Here is an 18823-nt window from a genome sequence, read left to right as displayed (position 1 = left end):
ATAATTTTTTTTATTAAAAAAACAAAAACAAAGACCATATTTGGCAAGCAGTGAGTCTCAAGGATGCCCCTCTGGAGGCTTCACCCTGAGCAAAAAACTCGGCTAGCCCCCCCCCCCATAGCTACAGCTCTGCATTAGGGTAAGTAGCTAGGGCAATCCTCTTCCTCCTCCTCCTTGAATCTGTCCCATCCTCTTTTAAAGCCACCCTGTGTTCTGTGGCAGGGAGTTCCACAGCTGAACAATGCTATGTGTCAATTTGAAGCCAATTCCCGTGGCTGAAACTTGCACAATTGAACTGACAACATATTCTTTCACGGGGCTGCAGCTGTGCAGCTTACAAAAAACCTTGCAAGCCGTTTTGAGTTCCTGCTGCAGGAGGAGAACCTGGTGCGATTCCTGCATTTCGGGGGGGGGGGGTTGGACTTGGGCTCCCCTGAGCTCCCTTCCAGCTCAACAGTTCTGGGATTCTGTGAAATAATGATGCAAACAGGGGCACAACTCACACTTGGATGTCCAGCATGACCCTCTTGTCCTCCTCCACGTGGAGACCCCAGATGCAGTCCTGGCCCTTCCCATAGGGCTCTGGCCAGTTGGGGGACAAAACCACCCCAGCGGCGTCCGTGATCTCCCCGCTGCACACGGCTGCAGGAGAAGTGTGGAAAGAGATCAGTGGGGCTTTGTTGTGGATGGCAAACCATGGAGGATGTCACAACTTTGTGGCTTAGGGCCCTCGTATCTTCTGGACTGCCTCTCCTGGTCTGCCCTGCAGAGGACCTTAAGGTCCATGAACAACCATAGTTTAGAGGTGCCGGGCCCTAAGGAAGTCAGACTATCCTCCACCAGGGCCAGGGCCTTCTCAGTGATGGCTCAGACCTGGTGGAATGCTCTGTCCCATGAGACCAGGGCCCTGCAGGATTTAACCTCCTTCCGCCGGGCCTGTAAGACAGAGCTATTCCGCCTGGCCTTTAATTTGAATTCAGCCTGATCTTTTATTCCCCTTCTCTTCCCTCCCTCTCCCCTTTTTATGAAGATTTCCTGCTCTGAGACCCCACAGCTAATTCTCCCCTGGCCTCCTTGTTGGCCCAAGTAGGACCAATTCAGCCAGCTAGCCCTGGGGATTATCTAATTGATTTTTGATTTTTATTGTTATTCATGTTTTTATACTGTATTTTATGCTGCTTTTATAATTAAGTGTTTTAAAGTGTTTTTAATTTGTTGTTAGCCGCCCTGAGCCCGGTTTTTGAACTGGGAAGAGCAGGGTATAAATAATGTTTTATTATTATTACTATTAACTGTGGTCTTTGCAGGCTGGGGAACTTCCTCGTGCCACTGATCAGAGCAGGGCTTGCAATCGGTGCTCAACAGCAAGCCCTGCTCGCAAATGAACCACTAGGATTTCCCTTTAAGCTAGGGTTGCCATATTTCAAAAAGGGGAAATTTTGTGGGGCTTTTTTCTTTGCAAAATTTCAAAGAAGAGAGAAGTTTGTGAGCTACTTTTATGGAAATCCGCCAAAATATAGTGTCAGGGAACTGCCATCGGAGCCAGAGGCGGAGGGAAGGCTCCAGAGGGATGCCGGAGAGGGTCCCAGTAGGGAGAGAGGCAGCCCTTCTGCTGGGGAAGGAAATCAGCGTAACACCAGTGGAGAAGGGGGGCAGATGGGGGAATCGGAGAGAAGGCTCCAGGACTCCTCGCCGGAGACCAGCGGGGAGAGCACGGGTCCTCCGCTGCCCACACCCTCCCTGCGCAGAAGACTTCCGCGCAGGGAGAGTAGGAGGAGACTTGGCGTCAAAGAACTTCTTTGCTGGAAGAAGTTCAAGAAACGCCCACTGACGGATTCTGCCAGCGATTGAGACAGCCACGGATGGGTGGCTGTCCGGACAGAAAGGGTTCACCCAGGTGACTCAGCCAGGTGTGGCGACGACTTACGCACGAGCAACCCCCTAGAACCATTACATATAGATATGAGTTGAAAAATCACAAAGAAGAGAGAAGTTTGTGAGCTATTTTTAAGGAAAGTTGGCAAAAACAACACTGCCGACATAGGTTGCCATGCATCCGGATTTTCCCGGACATTTTGGTCAATTTCCACCTGGATACTGCTTCCGACTGCAGTATCCCGGGTGTATCCAGAAAATTCTGGATGTATGGCAACCCTACTTTAAGCTCCTGTTGTTCCTAACCCTTTGTAGGTTTCCAGTCTGCCAGAGGAGGACTGTGCTGGTCCCGGGGGAAGGTACCGTGGGTGTAAGCAGAGTCCACACGAAGAGGGGCGAGGTCCAAGACGGGGAGCCGGGCGGGGAACAGGTACGCTGGAACAGGAGGCCGAGCTGGGAACTGGAACACCGGATAGTCAGGAACAGGAGGCCAAGCAGGGATCAGGAACACAGGAAGGTCCAAAGCCAACAACGACGTTGCTCCCGCAACCTGGGGCCAGGCTGACTGGGCTTTTATCCTCTTCTAAGGCCGGGGGCGGTCCCGGCCCCCAGGAGCCCCGCCTCCTCTGGCCTTAAGGCGAGCACTCCTCCTGGGGGCAACCAGTTCCCTTCGCCTCTCTGCCCTAAGCCTCTGCAGATCAGGAGAGGCCGAAGGGTTACTGGGCCCTGGAGGAGGCTCACCTGTGGCCACTGAGTCGTCAAGCCCCTCTGGGGCCAGAAGGGCTTCACCTGGGGCCAGCTCCTGATGCTCTGTCACAGGTGCAGGCTCTTCAGCATCTAGGCCTTGCCCCAGTTCAGCCGGCCCTGGAGGCGGGGACTCCTGTGCAGGCTGGGATTCCTCTGGTTCATCCTCTGAATCGGAATCCCAGGCCATCACACCATCCCCCCTCCCAGGCCCCCCCCTCAACCGAGGGTCCGGACCCGGCTTGCCGGGGTACGTCGCATGGAACTCTCGGAGGCAGGCAGGTGCGTGGACGTTGGCCGCTGGTTCCCAGGAACGGTCCTCCGGTCCATACCCCTTCCAGTCAATGAGATACTGCAGCTTTCCCCTGCGGTATCGGGAGTCCAGGATGCGTTCCACCTCATACTCAGGCTCTCCCTGAACCAACACTGGCTGCGGACGGGGACGGTTCGGGTGGAACTCGTCGGGTGGGGCCACCGGACTCAGCAGGGACCTGTGGAAGACCGGGTGAACCTTCAGGGTTGCGGGTAACCGGAGACGGAATGCTACAGGAGAGACTTGGTCCACGATAGGGAACGGGCCGGTGAAGCGGGCGTCCAACTTCCGCGAAGGTCGAGAGGGGTGGAGGTGGCGAGTGGAGAGCCAAACCAGGTCACCGACGCGAAGTTCCGGCCCCACCTGGCGGTGGCGGTCGGCCTGGGCTTTGTACGCTTCCTTGGCCTGGTGCAGTTGCTCCACCAAAAGCTGTTGCTGGGACTGGAGCTCTTGAAGCCACTCCGTCACCGCCGGGACCGCGGATGCCGGCAGCACATCTGGAAACAGCCGTGGATGATAACCGTAACTGGCCTGGAACGGGGTCTGCTGGGTGGACGCATTCACCGCGTTGTTGTAGGCGAACTCCGCCAATGCCAGGTGGTCGACCCAGTCATCCTGCTGGTAGCTGCAGTAACACCGGAGGTACTGCTCCAGCACCGCGTTCGCCCGTTCCGTCTGGCCATCGGTCTGTGGGTGGTAGGCTGACGAGAGGCAGACCTCTGTCCCGAGGGTCTGGTGTAATGCTCGCCAGAACCGGGATGTGAACTGAACGCCCCGGTCGGACACCACGCGCTCTGGTAGGCCATGCAGGCGGAAGACATGCTGAAGGTACAGCTGAGCGGTTTCCTTGGCTGTGGGTACAGATGGGCAGGGGGTGCAGTGCACCATCTTGGTGAAATGGTCGGAGAACACTAGAAGGCAGGTACAGCCACGAGACGGGGGTAAGTCCACTACAAAGTCCAACGAAACCGTGTGCCAAGGGCGCGGTGGAACTGGCAATGGCTGAAGTAGGCCGGGGGGTCGCCCGGTAGGACCCTTGGCGCGCCGGCAGACATCACAACCAGCAACGTAGCGAGCCACGTCGGCCTTCAGGCGGGGCCACCAAAACTCACGACTGACCAGATGGGTGGTCCGATACCGTCCAAAGTGCCCCGCTGCTGGGGCATCATGGGCCATCCGGAGAACCTCCAGCCGCAGTGGCCCTGGCGGGATGTACAGACGGCCGTGGTGCAGCAGAAGGCCCTGATGCAGGACCAGCCCCGGATACTGTGGGCTGGACCCTTCAGCCAGCTCCCGGAGTCGTTCCTGGGCCCAAGCGTCGACCCGCTGCTGTTCCCGCACCCGAGCCTGCAGTGGTTCCGCCTCCTGGGTGGCCAGGAACGCAGCTGGAGGTAGGATCGTGGTGGGTTCTGCTTGCTGTACCGTGTCTGCGTTGTCTTCAGGTTTCCGGGACAGGGCATCTGCCTTCTGGTTCTGAGAGCTAGGGATATAGCGGATCCGGAACTGGAACCGGGAAAAGAACAACGCCCACCGGATCTGTCTTTGGTTCAGCTTGCGGGTGGTCTGGAGGTACTCCAGATTCCGGTGGTCGGTTCTCACCTCCACCGGATGTCGTGCCCCCTCAAGATGGTGGCGCCAGACCTCAAAGGCCACCTTGATGGCCAGTAGTTCCCGCTCCCACACAGTATAGTTACGCTCCGCTGGTAGGAGCTGGCGGGAATAGAAGGCACAGGGCAAGAGTGGCGCTTCAGGTCCATTCTGTTGAGACAAGACGGCACCGAGAGCCGTACTGGAGGCGTCGGTCTCCACCACAAAGGGTCGAGAGGGGTCAGGATGTTGTAAGATCGGCGCCCTCTGGAAACAGGCCTTCAACCCCTGGAACGCCTCCTCTGCCTCCTCGTCCCAGGAAAACGGCGTCTTTGGGCGCAGTAGCCGGGTCAACGGGGTGGTGCGATGAGCATAATCTGCGATGAAGGTCCGGTAGTAGTTGGCGAACCCCAGGAAACGCTGTAGGTCCTTGCGGTTCCGGGGTGCCGCCCATTCTCGAACCGCTGCCACCTTCCCAGGGTCCATCTGCACCCCATCTGGAGAGAGCCGGTGACCAAGGAAGTCCACAGTCCGCTGATGGAACTCGCACTTGCTGAGCTTTGCGTACAAACGGTGCTCACGCAAGCGCTGCAGCACGGTCCGGACATGTCCCTCATGGCGAGCCGGGTCACGGGAGTAAACCAGTATGTCATCCAAGTACACCACCACGTACTTGTCTAACAAATCCTGGAACACGTGGTTGATGTAGCGTTGGAACACCGCAGGCGCGTTGCATAAACCAAAAGGCATAACCAAGTATTCGAACTGCCCGTACCGGGTCCCAAACGCTGTCTTCCACTCATCCCCGGCTCGGATCCGAATCAAGTTGTAGGCCCCCCGGAGGTCCAGCTTGGTGAACACCTGTGCCCCTTGCACCCGCTCCAGCAACTCCGAAATAAGGGGCAAGGGGTACCGGTCTGGGATGGTGATTTTGTTCAGGGCTCGGTAATCATGGCAAGGACGGAGTTCCCCACATTTCTTCTTAACAAAGAGCACTGGTGCCGCAGTAGGCGAGGTGGAAGGCCTAATGAACCCACGCTCCAGGTTCTTGCGCAAGAAGTCCTGCAAAGCCTCGCGCTCTGGCTCTGTTAGAGAGTATAAGCGACTCACCGGTAGGGGCGCTCCGGGCTGGAGGTCTATGCCGCAGTCAAAAGACCGATGCGGCGGCAGCTGGTCTGCCCCCCGTTCCTCGAACACGTCTTGGTAGTCCCGGTACACGGCTGGGAGCGTGGGTGCTGCCTCCTCCGTGGGTGCGGCCGCTAGCATCTGCGACTGAGCATGGGAACATGGATCTGGGAAGTGTACGGTCCGTTTGACCCAGTCAATCTGAACGTTGTGAGCCTCTAGCCAGTCCATTCCGAGCACCAGGGGGAACCGGGGCATGGAGGCAATGTCCAAGGTTCGCACCTCCCGGTGCTGCTGGAGACACAGGACCAAGGGCTGGGTCTCCCGAGTGACGGCACCCGAACGCAGGAGCCGTCCGTCAATTGCCTCCACCTGTACCGGTTCTGGCTTGTTCTGAAGTGGCACCTGATGATGAGCGGCAAAGGCAGCGTCCATATAGGAGCGGGTTGCCCCCGAATCTACCAAGGCGTGGGTAAGAATCCAGGACCCACCTGGAGGGTAGAGACGCACCGGTACCATGAGATGTCGCAATTCTACTGGTGAGGGCCCTTCTTGCATGGTTTGGGACCCCACGTTGCTAGGGCCTTCGGCTACCGAGGTTGGCGGTTTCCCTGCGACTGGTAGCTTCTCGGGACAGGAACGGGCGTAATGTCCACCCCCACCGCAGTAAAGGCATAGGTTCCCCTCCCGACGCCGCGACTTCTCCGAGGGGGAGAGCCGAGGTCGCGCAGCCCCGAGCGGCGTTGGCTCGACTGGCAACTCGGCTGTGGGCGTGGACCTGCTGGGAAGGACTGGCGCCAGGAGTCGGGAGTGCTGGCGGTCCTGGGTCTTGCGACGGTCCTCCAACCGATCGTCTATCTGCAGGCTCCGCTGAATGAGGGTATCCAGTGTGGTGGGACGATCCATCATGGCCAACTGGTCTAGTATCTCGTCCGACAGTCCCTCAAGATACTGGTCCCGTAGTGCAGAGTCATTCCAAGACAAGTCTTGTGCCAACAGCCGAAATTCTGTGGCGTAGGCGGCGGCTGTGGACTTGTCCTGTCTCAACCGACGAATCGCCCGATTGGCTTGGCTCTCCTTCAGTGGGTTACCAAACGCAGTCTCTAAGTGGTTACAAAACCCCACATAGTCCGTTAGCAAAGGAGAGTCTTGCCGGAGCAGTGGCAAAGCCCACTTGGCCGCCTGGTCCTTTAACAAACTGATTAAAAAATGCACCTTGGTGCGGTCGTCAGGGAAGTTCCGGGCTCGCCCCTGAATGTACAACTTGGCCTGGGCGAGGAACATGGGAAAACTGGCCTGGGTCCCATCAAATTTCTCTGGCAAGGCCACTGGGTACTTGCCTGGAGCTAGGGCGTCGGCCCCAGGATCTGGAAAGGCTTCCAACCGCTGCTGAAGCGCCGCAACCACATCGCTTAGCTGCTGAACGGTGTGGGTCAAGGCCTGGTTTTCCTGGGCCAATGCCACCAGCGCAGCCGCCTGGTCAGCCATGGCCTCTGGCTCTTCCCGAACGCACCCCAACGAAGGGGGAGTGCGGGTGTGGCGGGAGCAAACTGTGCTGGTCCCGGGGGAAGGTACCGTGGGTGTAAGCAGAGTCCACACGAAGAGGGGCGAGGTCCAAGACGGGGAGCCGGGCGGGGAACAGGTACGCTGGAACAGGAGGCCGAGCTGGGAACTGGAACACCGGATAGTCAGGAACAGGAGGCCAAGCAGGGATCAGGAACACAGGAAGGTCCAAAGCCAACAACGACGTTGCTCCCGCAACCTGGGGCCAGGCTGACTGGGCTTTTATCCTCTTCTAAGGCCGGGGGCGGTCCCGGCCCCCAGGAGCCCCGCCTCCTCTGGCCTTAAGGCGAGCACTCCTCCTGGGGGCAACCAGTTCCCTTCGCCTCTCTGCCCTAAGCCTCTGCAGATCAGGAGAGGCCGAAGGGTTACTGGGCCCTGGAGGAGGCTCACCTGTGGCCACTGAGTCGTCAAGCCCCTCTGGGGCCAGAAGGGCTTCACCTGGGGCCAGCTCCTGATGCTCTGTCACAGGTGCAGGCTCTTCAGCATCTAGGCCTTGCCCCAGTTCAGCCGGCCCTGGAGGCGGGGACTCCTGTGCAGGCTGGGATTCCTCTGGTTCATCCTCTGAATCGGAATCCCAGGCCATCACAAGGACAGAACAACCTCCCGGAAATTTGGGGCATTTGTTGTATTTTACTGTTCTTTTGGTCAATAAACCACTTAATTGCAATGGCCGCTAAGCATGAGACCTTGACCTCAACAATACAATAAAGGTCAAATATCAGTTTAGAACGATAAAGGTCAGAAACGACATCAATATTTGCGAACGCATTTTGAAGCAAGGGTAGGAAAGCCTTCTAAGCTGGGGGCCGCCTTCTCTTCTGAGCAACCTCCCCAGGGCCGTGTGTCTGTGGTGGGAGGGGCCTGAGGCAAAAGGGGGAGGAGCAAGAGAGGAAATACAGTCGTACCTTGGATCCCGAACGCCTTGGTCCGCGGACATTTTGGTTCCCAAACGCCACAAACCTGGAAGTGACTGTTCCGATTTGCGAACGTTCTTTGGAACCCGAACGTCCGACGCGGCTTGTGATCCGGAAGTCGCGCTTTGGTTTCTGAACGTTTTGGAAGTCAAACGGACATCTGGAACAGATTCTGTTCGACTTCCAAGGTACAGCTGTATTTACTTTCGAAAAGTAGGCTAGTTTCCATTCTGTTTATCCTCCATCCTCTGGGTCGAACCACGACTGGCCTGTGGCCCCCAGAAGCCGGCCAATGTGGCCCCATAAGCCGGCGAAAGCTTTCCAACACGGCACCTACCTCGGCAGGCCGGCTCTGTCTCATTCCACTGGGGGTTGGTGGGGTCCACGCACTCGATGATGACGGAGCCTTGCTCCAGGGTGTATCCTGCCTCGCAGGCAAACTCCACGGTGGTGCCCACGGCGTACGTCGCGTCGCTGGTAGTGAAGTTCCCATACTTGACGAACGGCTCATAGCAGTGCCCGGGTTCAAATGCTGGCAAGGGGCAGAGCAAGAGAGAGAGGGCATCAGTCAGAGAGCTGGCGGCATGCTCAAGAGTGTTCGGGGGTCCCTCACGGGCAGGGCTCACTAGCTGGATGACTGCAGCTTGTGGAAGTGATGTCCTGCTTGTGCTGAGGCAAACCTCGCAGCAGGCATGCAACAGTGTGCCAAGGAGCATTGCGCCCATGCTCCCTGACCTTTGCCTTCTTGGCTAGAAAACAGGGTTTATCCCCTGACCGTTTGTCCTCTCACAGATTTGGTTACTAGGCTTAACGTTTGGCTGGAGCATGACCGGGGACATAGACGTAATCAAGTATTGGGGAAAACGTTTTAGGGAAACACCTGCTGACACGTGTATTTGCTAATGCTGGAAATGTGCTTAGATGGAAATATGTCTTGTTCAGGGTGGTTTCACTACTGTTTCCAATTGTTGACTTCTGCTAATAAAAGGAGCCTCGGTAGAGCTAGTCGGCAGCTTGTCTTGGAGCACGTTTGCCAGCATGCTTCTGCACAGCTCACCTGCATTCACCTCCCATCATCCTCGTTATTCCTACAGCAGCTAAATGGGCACCCCTGAGGTCTTCCGCAGGGACCCACAAATCCTCCGAGCCTCCCCTCCCCTGAAAGGCTGTCAAGAGTATTGTTGGCTCAGAAATGGAAGCAAGAAGAAATACCAACGAAAGAAGAATGGCAGACAAAATTAATTGGATTGGATAAAATGACAGGAAGGATTCGAAACCTGCGGGACCAGAGATTTACAGAAGATTGGAAGAAATATACGAATTATTTGAAGAGCAACTGTAATCAATAAATTATGCCAGTAGGAGTACAAGAAGTTTTGTAAGGAGAAATATATGAAATATTGCGAAGAAGAGAAGAAGAGATATTAGTTATGAGTTTTAAATGTAATAGCGAAAATAAGAAATGCAAATTAAGTAAATAGATTGGAAAATTTTCAGATGTGATTGATGGAAGTAAAAAAAATTGTATAAGATGTAAAAGTATGTTTAAATATTGTTGAAAATGATATGTTGAAAAACTAATTTAAAAAGTATTAAAAAAAGAAAGAAAAGCATATAGAGCTGAAGGAGGAAGTGGGAAAGAGCGGCTCTTCTGGCCACTTCCCCTTTCAGCTCTATGCCCATTTCTAGGCTATGATTAATTCTACCATGGCTGACTTTTACTCAAATCCTTTGGGAAAGTGAAGGGGTTGGTACCATCTTTCTTTCTGCCTCTTGTGGGTGGGTGAGGGGGGAAGGGGACTGGCTGGAAATGTCAGTGCCCATGGCACTCACCCCCCAAAAGGTATGGCAACCGAAAGCGCTGGTTCCCAATGTGGGTGATAGCGCCCCCTGGAGGGCAGTGTGATTCCCTTAGAGGGCCACTTACAAGGGGGCAGCAGGGGGGCCCTGGAGGTACAAAGGACCACCGCCTGATATCACAGGCTCCAGTTATCTGCTTTGTTGAATTAATTAAACCAAATAGCTTTAATTGGATTTGAAATAATGGTGCAATTAATTGCTACTGTTTTGAGTTTACTCCTCTATTATCTTTCTTAGTGGGTCATGCAAACCACTATTCTGAATAATGCATTTTTTTAATTGGGTGGGGGCACTGGGGGGGGGGAGTTTATGGAACCCAGCGGCCCCCTAAAAGTTTGGGAGTAGCTGTCCTAAAGGAACAAGCCCAGCGCCTTGCCCCGTGTGCCCTCTGGCAACTCACCCTCGTAGCGCAGGGCCATCCCAGCAGCTACCCCGCTGCTGTCGGTGGTCAGCTCAATGAAGAAGCCCCTTGCGGTGCTGACCAGACCCTCGATGGGCAGGTATTCCACTTCGTACGAGTCGTACACGGGCGGAGCCTCAATGTCGTTCCCGTTCCGGATTATTAGCCTGGGGGGGGGGAAGGAAGTGGCTTAATCCCAGCACGCTTTAAAAAAAGAAAGGTCAGAATTGCAAGGTTTAATTGGATGACTCTTGGGGCAGGAGAGGACTTTGGACTTTCATAATTCAGCGGCGCCCTGTGTCAGGCCAAAATTCAGTGTGTCCCCCCTGCCTTCCGTTCTGCTCAACTGTGGCCGCCACGCTGCCCTAAATCCACTTCTTCGTGGCCTCCCTGCCCACTCTGCAATTCTATTTTTCACCTGAGGTTTTTAAACAGAGATGGCCCCCTGCCAGCGATTCTTTAAGTGTGGTTCCTGAATTCGCAAGGGGCTGGACTAGATCAGTAGTTCCCAACCTATTTTTTTGGGGTCATGCCCTACCTAAGGATCTCTAAAATAATAATAATATAATAATAATTTATTATTTATACCCCGCCCATCTGGCTGGGCCTCCCCAGCCACTCTGGGCGGCTTTCAACAAAATATTAAAATACAGTAATGCATCAAACATTAAAAGCTTCCCTAAAGAGGGCTGCCTTCAGATGTCTTCTAAAAGTCTGGTAGTTGTTGTTCTCTTTGACATCTGCTGGGAGGGGGTTCCACAGGGCGGGTGCCACCACCGAGAAGGCCCTCTGCCCAGTTCCCTGTAACCTCACCTTGCATTGAGGGAACCCCCAGAAGGCCCTCGGCACTGGACCTCAGTGTCCAGGTAGAACGATGCCCCCCCAACATATAATTCTTATTATTCAAAAAGTGAACTCCTATTCACGTGGAGGAAGCCTAAAAAAGCCATTCACTATTAATAACTCATTCTCGAATTGCTCCCCTTAAAAATCAAATTGCCCTCCTGTGGGGGGGGGGCGTGTGACCCACGTTGGAGACCTTGGGAGCCCCTTCCTACCATACAATTTATGATTCTATAACCCCACCCAGGGGCAGGAACGGGGATTCAGCGTGAGATCAGCCCGGACGTCCTGGGAACAACTGCCCTGTGACTCCATCGCCCCCAAAACTTGAGGTCTCTCTCTTGCCAACCTGTCGTCGTCCTCGGCCAAGGAGACCTTCTCAAAATGGAGGTGCAGCCGCTGTCCCTGGGGAGCCTCCAGCAGCCAATGGCAGGTCAGGTTGTTGCTGTAGTTGGCAGGGTAGCCTGGCGAGACGATGCGCCCGGTCGTGGCGTTCCGGATCACCCCGCCGCAAGACGCTGCGGCGAGAAGGGACGCGTCAGTGGGGCTACAGGAAGGGCTTGCCCCCCGCCCTCTCTAACAATATCAATTTATTTCTTCACCGCCATCAACATTCCTTACCCATCCTACACTACAGGGTTGCAGGGCAGGCCCCAGGTATGTAAAAAATGCAGTATTAACCTTAAAAGAAAATGTGATGAAAATGATGTATAGATGGTGCATTACGCCTGTGAAATTAGCTAAAATGTACAAAGTTAGTAATAAATGTTGGAAATGTAAAGAAAAAGAAGGAACATTTTGTCACATGTGGTGGGAATGTAAAAAAAGTGAAAAACTTCTGGGAAATGATATATAATGAGATGAAAAAAATATTGAAATATACATTTATTAAGAAAGCAGAAGCATTTTTACTTGGCATTGTAGGTGATGATATAAACAGAAAGGATTGTAAGTTATTTTTGTGCGCAGTGACGGCAGCAAAAATATTATCGGCACAAAATTGGAAGCAAGAAGAATTACTGATGAAAGAAGAATGGAGGATGAAAATGATGGACTACGCAGAATTAGATAAACTAACAGCAAGAATTCGAAACCTGCGGGACCAGAGATTCTCAGAAGACTGGAGTAAATTTACGGACTATTTGAAAAGTAATTGTGAGGAACAGATTACGCTAGAAGGTTTGCAAGAAGTTTTATAAAGTGGATTATTTGAAATGTTGCAAAAAAAGATAATGAGGAGAATTATTAGTTAAAGATAACTAAAGGTCATAGGAAATTAAGAAATGCGTAATAAGTGATAAAAACAAAAAATCATTAGAGGTGTTGACAGAAGTCCAAAAATTATTGTATAAGATGAGAAGTTTTGTTGTATGAATGATAATTAACATGTTTAAAACTAATAAAAATGTATATATACAGTGGTACCTCGGGTTACATACGCTTTGGGTTACATACGCTTCAGGTTACAGACTCCGCTAACCCATAAATATTACCTCAGGTTAAGAACTTTGCTTCAGGATAAGAACAGAAATCGCACAGCGGCAGTGGGAGGCCCCAATAGCTAAAGTGGTGCTTCAGGTTAAGAACAGTTTCAGGTTAAGTATGAACCTCTGGAACGAATTAAGTACTTAACCCGAGATACCACTGTATATATATAAAAATTGCAATATTAAAATTAACCAGCGGAGGCAGCCCTGAGCTAGAAGATTCTGAGTTTCCTGCGGCAGCTGCCTCCATTTGCCCAATGGTAGGGAGAGGTCGGTCGGAGAAGCTTGCTGAGGTCCGATGCCCGGCCAGTTCCCAAACCCACAAACTGCTCCCCCCCCCTGTACCCTCTGGCTTTGCTCACCGACGCAGGTGGGCTCCCGGGCGCTCCAGAAGGGGTGGGTGGCATTGAGGCAGGTGAGGCAGTGCTGGCCCTGCAGCTGGTATCCAGTGGCGCAGGAGAAGCAGGCGTGGCCGCCCGGGTGCACGCTGGTGACGGAGACCTCCCCGTAGGGTGGGCGCGTGGGGAACGCACAGCTGAGCAGGTAGGCTGGGAAAGGAAAAAGAGACGGGGAGAGTTGGGCTGTGTACATTGTGAGAAGTCAAACTACAGTTCCCAGGATTCTTGGGCTGTGATTTAAATGTATGGCAGAGAGCAGAGAGCAGATTAGGGTGAATTTCCTACAAATTCCCCACTGAAAGAGAATCAGATTTGACAAGGGGTGGGTCTACATGCAGGGGGAAATACACGCTATAAACAAGTCAGAAATTAGATTATAACAAACGGGGGAAACCCTATGAAAAATTGTGTTTAAATATTTCCTGCTCTCTGGCGCCATCTGGTGTTGCAGGTTTGTAGCACATCCAAATTGTTGTTCCTTGCTGAGTTCAAGGTGTGCTGTTGTTTATTTATTAACTCAACTTGTATTTGTTATTAATAATAATAATAATAATAATAATAATAATAATAATAAGGTTCATCTGAGAGTTCAGTGGCTGGACCCCCTGGCTGAGTGGGGATTCAAACCCTGGCCTCTTCCAGGTCCCCAGTTCTAACCACTATGCCACACTACTCATGTAAATACTGTATGCCTAAAATGGCTCTCGCACACACCACCTTGGGAGGTGGCAGGCTCTCCTCCCTTGGAGGTTTTTAAGCAGAGGTAGGACAGCTACCTGCCAAGTATCCTTTAGTTGTGATTGCTGCATTGCAGGGGGTTGGTATGGATGACCTTTGAGGGGCCCCAACTCTATGATTCTATGATTGGGGTGAACAAATGCAAAATCAATACATCATGGCAATAACTCTCAAAATACTAGACTGTTTCAAAACGTAATATGAAATTATGTTGTGTGTGCAGGGGAAATCCTTAAAGTGAAATTAAGAGGTAGAAGTCAGGGGGAAAGAGATCAATTGTAAAAAGACAGTTTTTCTCTGCTAGTTGAATGAAGCAAAAGCTTAATCTGGAATTAGTCTGACACCTTTTTTTTATGCCCAGAGAATAAACAGTATATAACTAAGTCCTCCTCAGAACAGGCCCATTGAGATTCACAGAGCCAAACTACCAAATTCACTTCAATGGGTCTACTCTGAGTAAGGGTGGCATTGCATGTGACCCATTCCATTCATACAGCTATTTAGATGTTTATTTCTTTATCTACTTAAAAGCGATTTGCTGCAGATCGGCGCGCAGGATTAAAGAAAGGAACAGAATTCTATTACCGGTATATTTTTTACAGATTTTTTGGGGGTAAAGGCTTTAAATATTTAACTACTTCAAGTGATTTGCTGCTACAGATTTAAATATAAATCTATGTATATTGGGAGGGGGAGGGGGTTGTTAAAGGAACATCATACTATATTTATACGTCTTTTTTTAAGGCTTTAAATATTTATTTCTAAATTCAAAGTGATTTAATAGAGATTTAAATGTAAAGCTATGTGTAATAGCACTAAGGAAATAAACACATGAACACAGCCCTATCTGGGATCGATTTTGTCTCTGAATATGACGAATGGGTTCTATGTTGCGTGTTGGTTGTTGTTATTTATTTCACTTATTTATTGCAGTAATATCCCATCTTTCATGCAAGGAGCATGCTGTTTTCATCTTTTTTTAAAAAAATCTTCACAACAACCTTGCGAGGTAGCGTTGGCAGAGAGAAGGGGACAGGTCCAAGGTTATTTGTTGTTGTTGTTTAGTCGTGTCCGCCTCTTTGTGACCCCCTGGACCAGAGCACGCCAGGCACTCCTGTCTTCCACTGCCTCCTGCAGTTTGGTCAAACTCATGCTGGTAGCTTCAAGAACACTGTCCAACCATCTTGTCCTCTGTCGTCCCCTTCTCCTTGTGACCTCCATCTTTCCCAACATCAGGGTCTTTTCCAGGGAGTCTTCTCTTCTCCTGAGGTGGCCAAAGTCTTGGAGCCTCAGCTTCAGGATCCGTCCTTCCAGTGAGCACTCAGGGCTGATTTCCTTCAGAATGGAGAGGTTTGATCTTCTTGCAGTCCAGGGGACTCTCAAGAGTCTCCTCCAGCACCAGAATTCAAAAGCATCTTCTTCAGCGATCAGCCTTCTTTATGGTCCAGCTAGTGATGTATGGAAGTGAGAGCTGGACCATAGAGAGAGCTGGACCAAGGTTATTAGAAGGTGCAAATACTCCTAACAGATTCCACTGGCCACATGTGCCGGAAGAAAGGGCACAGGCAGGGATCAATGCCAGCAGGGGCAGACCGTGGGGTCTCAAATTTTGAATTTTGCGGGGCATCAAAATTTGGCTCCTGGCCACCAATCACCTTCCATCTGACATCACGGTGACATCACGCCGAGGCTCTGCACCTATTGCAGTTGAACCAGTCGAAATTCGCCTCTGGTGCCAGTTGCGAGAAAGGCGGTTGTGTGTGTGTGTTGGGGGCTTCCGCTGTTGCAACAGGGTGTGTCAACATTGGCGGGGCGCCCTGTGGGGCTGGGAGACAGGTGTATATATATATATATATCTGTCTCTCAATGCCAGCCCCTCCCTTCCCCGGTGCTCTGCGCAAATTACGTTAATTGCTGGGACCAATTATCTCCCCATTAAGCGAGTCTTTGGTGGGTGCCCGCTCTAACCTGCCAGCATCGGCGATTAGCTCCGACAGCGATTAGCGTGCTCCCAATTAGCTAATTGTGCTGCAGCTGCGAGGGGGGTGGGAAGGGAATCCTGGCGCTGCCACAGCACCCGGGCTGGTGGCGTGGGCGGGCTGGTGGAGCGGCCTGCAGATCCACAGGCAGGCTGGCATCGGGTGGGAGCAGAAGGCTCCGTGAATTTCTTCGCCTGCATCTGCCAACAAGGGGGTGGGTGCAGCAAGAAAGATCGCTCCAAGAATCCTGACGGGTATGTTTTGGGGCCGTGCCAAAAACAACACCCTTTCCTGCTTCTCGTTCCCAGCATTTGCTGCTCAGGGGGTAATAATAATAATAATAATAATAATAATAATAATAATAATATAATATTTATACCCCGCCCATCTGGCGGAGTTTCCCCAGCCACTCTGGGAGGCTTTCAATAAAACACTAAAATAAAATAACCTATTAAACATTAAAAGCTTCCCTAAAGAGGGCTGCCTTCAGATGTCTTCTAAAAGTTTGGTAGTTATTTTTCTCTTTGACATCTGGTGGGAGGGAGTTCCACAGGGCGGGCGCCACTACCAAGAAGGCCCTCTGCCTGGTTCCCTGTAACTTGGCTTCTTGCAGCGAGGGAACCGCCAGAAGGCCCTTGGAGCTGGACCTCAGTATCCGGGCAGAACGATGGGGGTGGAGACGCTCCTTCAGATATACTGGACCAAGGCCATTTAGGGCTTTAAAGGTGAGCACCAACACTTTGAATTGTGCTCGGAAACGTACTGGGAGCCAATGTAGGTCTTTCAACACCGGTGTTATGTGGTCTCGGCGGCCGCTCCCAGTCACCAGTCTAGCTGCCGCATTCTGGATTAGTTGTAGTTTCCGGGTCACCTTCAAAGTTAGCCCCACATAGAGCGCATTGCAGTAGTCCAAGTGGGAGGTAACCAGAGCATGCACCACTCTGGCGAGGCAGTCTGTGGGCAGGTAGGGTCTCATCCTGCATACAAGATGGAGCTGGTAAACAGCTGCCCTGGACACGGACTTGACCTGCGCCTCCATGGACAGCTGTGAGTCCAGAATGACTCCCAGGCTGCGCACCTGGTCCTTCAGGGGCACAGTGACCCCATTCAGGACCAGGGAGTAGGTTAGTGACTGGCCTGACGTCGCTTCATGGCCGAGTCGGGACTTGAACCCTCCCTCCCAGGTCCTCGCCCAACACTTGAACCACACAAGGCTGGGGAAGTTTCCCCCGCATTCATTTCTGGGGAAACCTTCTGGAGAGGGCGGGGCACATGCCAGGGGTGGGCGTGGCCAGAGGGGAAAGTGGGCGTGGCAATGCACCTACGAACAAAAAAAAGTCTGTGAACCACTGGTTTAGAATAAATCAGCTGCATGTCCCCCCCTAGTGGTAGGTGAAGGACCTGCGCTCTCACCTTCGAACCGGAAATGAAAGGTCCCTGGGTTGGCGGGAGATGGGCTCTGGAAGCGCACCACGACCTGATTGGTCGGTCCGCGGATCACCTGCCCGCGCATCAGGAAGGACTCATTGGCCAGGGCGACGGGCTCTACGCCCCCCAGCGTCTCCACGGTGACCGTCTCTCCCTCCGCAAGGCTGATGTTCTGGACCTGCAGAGAGGGAAGGAAGGGAGGAAGAGAGACTCTGAGGATGCAAACCCAGCTGCGTCCACCGGGAGATGAGATGGGGATGGTCTGCCACAGGCGAAGCCACCTTTAAGGTCACCACAGAATCATCGAGTTGGAAGGGGTCCCCTGGGTCTGTCAGGAGCTCGGCTTACACTTGAGTAGGACTCTGGTAGAGACACATGCCCCATTGGCATGTTCTCTCCCTCCTGGTCGATCATTCGGGAGCTGCAAAAACTTTCTGCTGCCCGAACATCACAGCAGACACCGGCACACTTAGGGATCCACAGTCTTCGTAGCTTGCGTGGCAGACCTCAGCAACCCAGCATTTGGGCTAATCTACTTTATTTACATATAAACACACACAGAGCACTGCAACGTGGCTCCCTCTCTCTCTAGCATCAGACAGCAAAGAGAAAAAGAACAATAGTCCCACTTCATGGAACACAGTAATACAAGCATCCTGCCTCCGTCACTTCCCATATTATTATTATTATTATTATTATTATTATTATTATTAATAATAATAATAATTTTTTATTTATACCCCGCCCTCCCCAGCCAAGGCCGGGCTCAGAGCGGCTTACAAGCAATAATGAAAACAAGATGAACTTAAAAACAAAAATAAAATACAACATTAAATACAACATTAAAATAATGGAACATTAAAATATTAAAATGTAGTCTCATCGCAGCAGGAGAAGGGAAAAAAAAGAAAAAAGAAAAAAAAAGAGAGAGGGAGGGAGGGAATCAAATTGGCTCCAAGCCAAAGGCCAGGCGGAGCAACTCTGTCTTACAGGCCCCGCGGAAAGAAATCAGATCCTGCAGGGCCCTGGTCTCATGAGGCAGAGCGTTCCACCAGGCCGGAGCCAGAGTTGAAAAGGGCCTGGCTCTGGTCGAAGCCAATCTAACTTCCTTTGGGCCCGGGACCACTAGGGTGTTGCTATTTATGGACCTTGAGGCTCTCCGTGGGGCATACCGGGAGAGGCAGTCCCGTAGGTACGAGGGTCCTAGGCTGTGAAGGGCTTTAAAGGTCAAAAGCAGCACCTTAAATCTGACCCTGTACCCCACTGGGAGCCAGTGCAGCTGGAAAAGCACTGGGTGAATCTGCTCCCCTGGCAGAGACCCCGTGAGGAGCCTCGCTGCAGCATTCTGCACCCGCTGGAGTTTCTGGGACAGCTTCAAGGGCAGCCCCGCATAGAGCGAATTACAGTAGTCAAGCCTGGAGGTGACCGTCGCATGGATCACTGTGGCCAAGTCAGGGCAGGAAAGGTAAGGGACCAACTGCTTGATGTGGCGAAGGTGGAAAAATGTCGCCTTGGCTGTTGCCTCCATGGAAAGGGAGCCTGCGCCTCCATGGAAAGGGAGGCGTCAAG

The 18823-nt window shown here is 52.4% G+C and overlaps 1 protein-coding gene across 2 annotated transcripts in view; it reads right to left on the bottom strand.

Moving 5' to 3' along the window:
- Positions 1–18823, bottom strand: part of SEZ6 (seizure related 6 homolog) — a 110371-nt gene that overhangs the window by 12383 nt on the left and 79165 nt on the right. For both annotated transcript variants that reach the window (XM_081844086.1, XM_081844087.1), the window contains exons 4-9: positions 17240–17432; positions 13074–13259; positions 11574–11742; positions 10382–10548; positions 8459–8653; positions 504–642 (exon numbers count right to left, since the gene is read on the bottom strand). In XM_081844086.1, coding sequence (XP_081700212.1) covers positions 504–642; positions 8459–8653; positions 10382–10548; positions 11574–11742; positions 13074–13259; positions 17240–17432 — 1049 coding nt within the window. The remainder of the gene's footprint in view (positions 1–503; positions 643–8458; positions 8654–10381; positions 10549–11573; positions 11743–13073; positions 13260–17239; positions 17433–18823) is intronic.

This window comes from Podarcis erhardii, assembly GCF_964252035.2.
Source record: "Podarcis erhardii genome assembly, chromosome: 16".
Lineage (NCBI taxonomy): Eukaryota > Metazoa > Chordata > Lepidosauria > Squamata > Lacertidae > Podarcis > Podarcis erhardii.
Note: the sequence above shows the minus strand (reverse complement) of the source record. Positions and strands in the feature narration are given on the sequence as shown.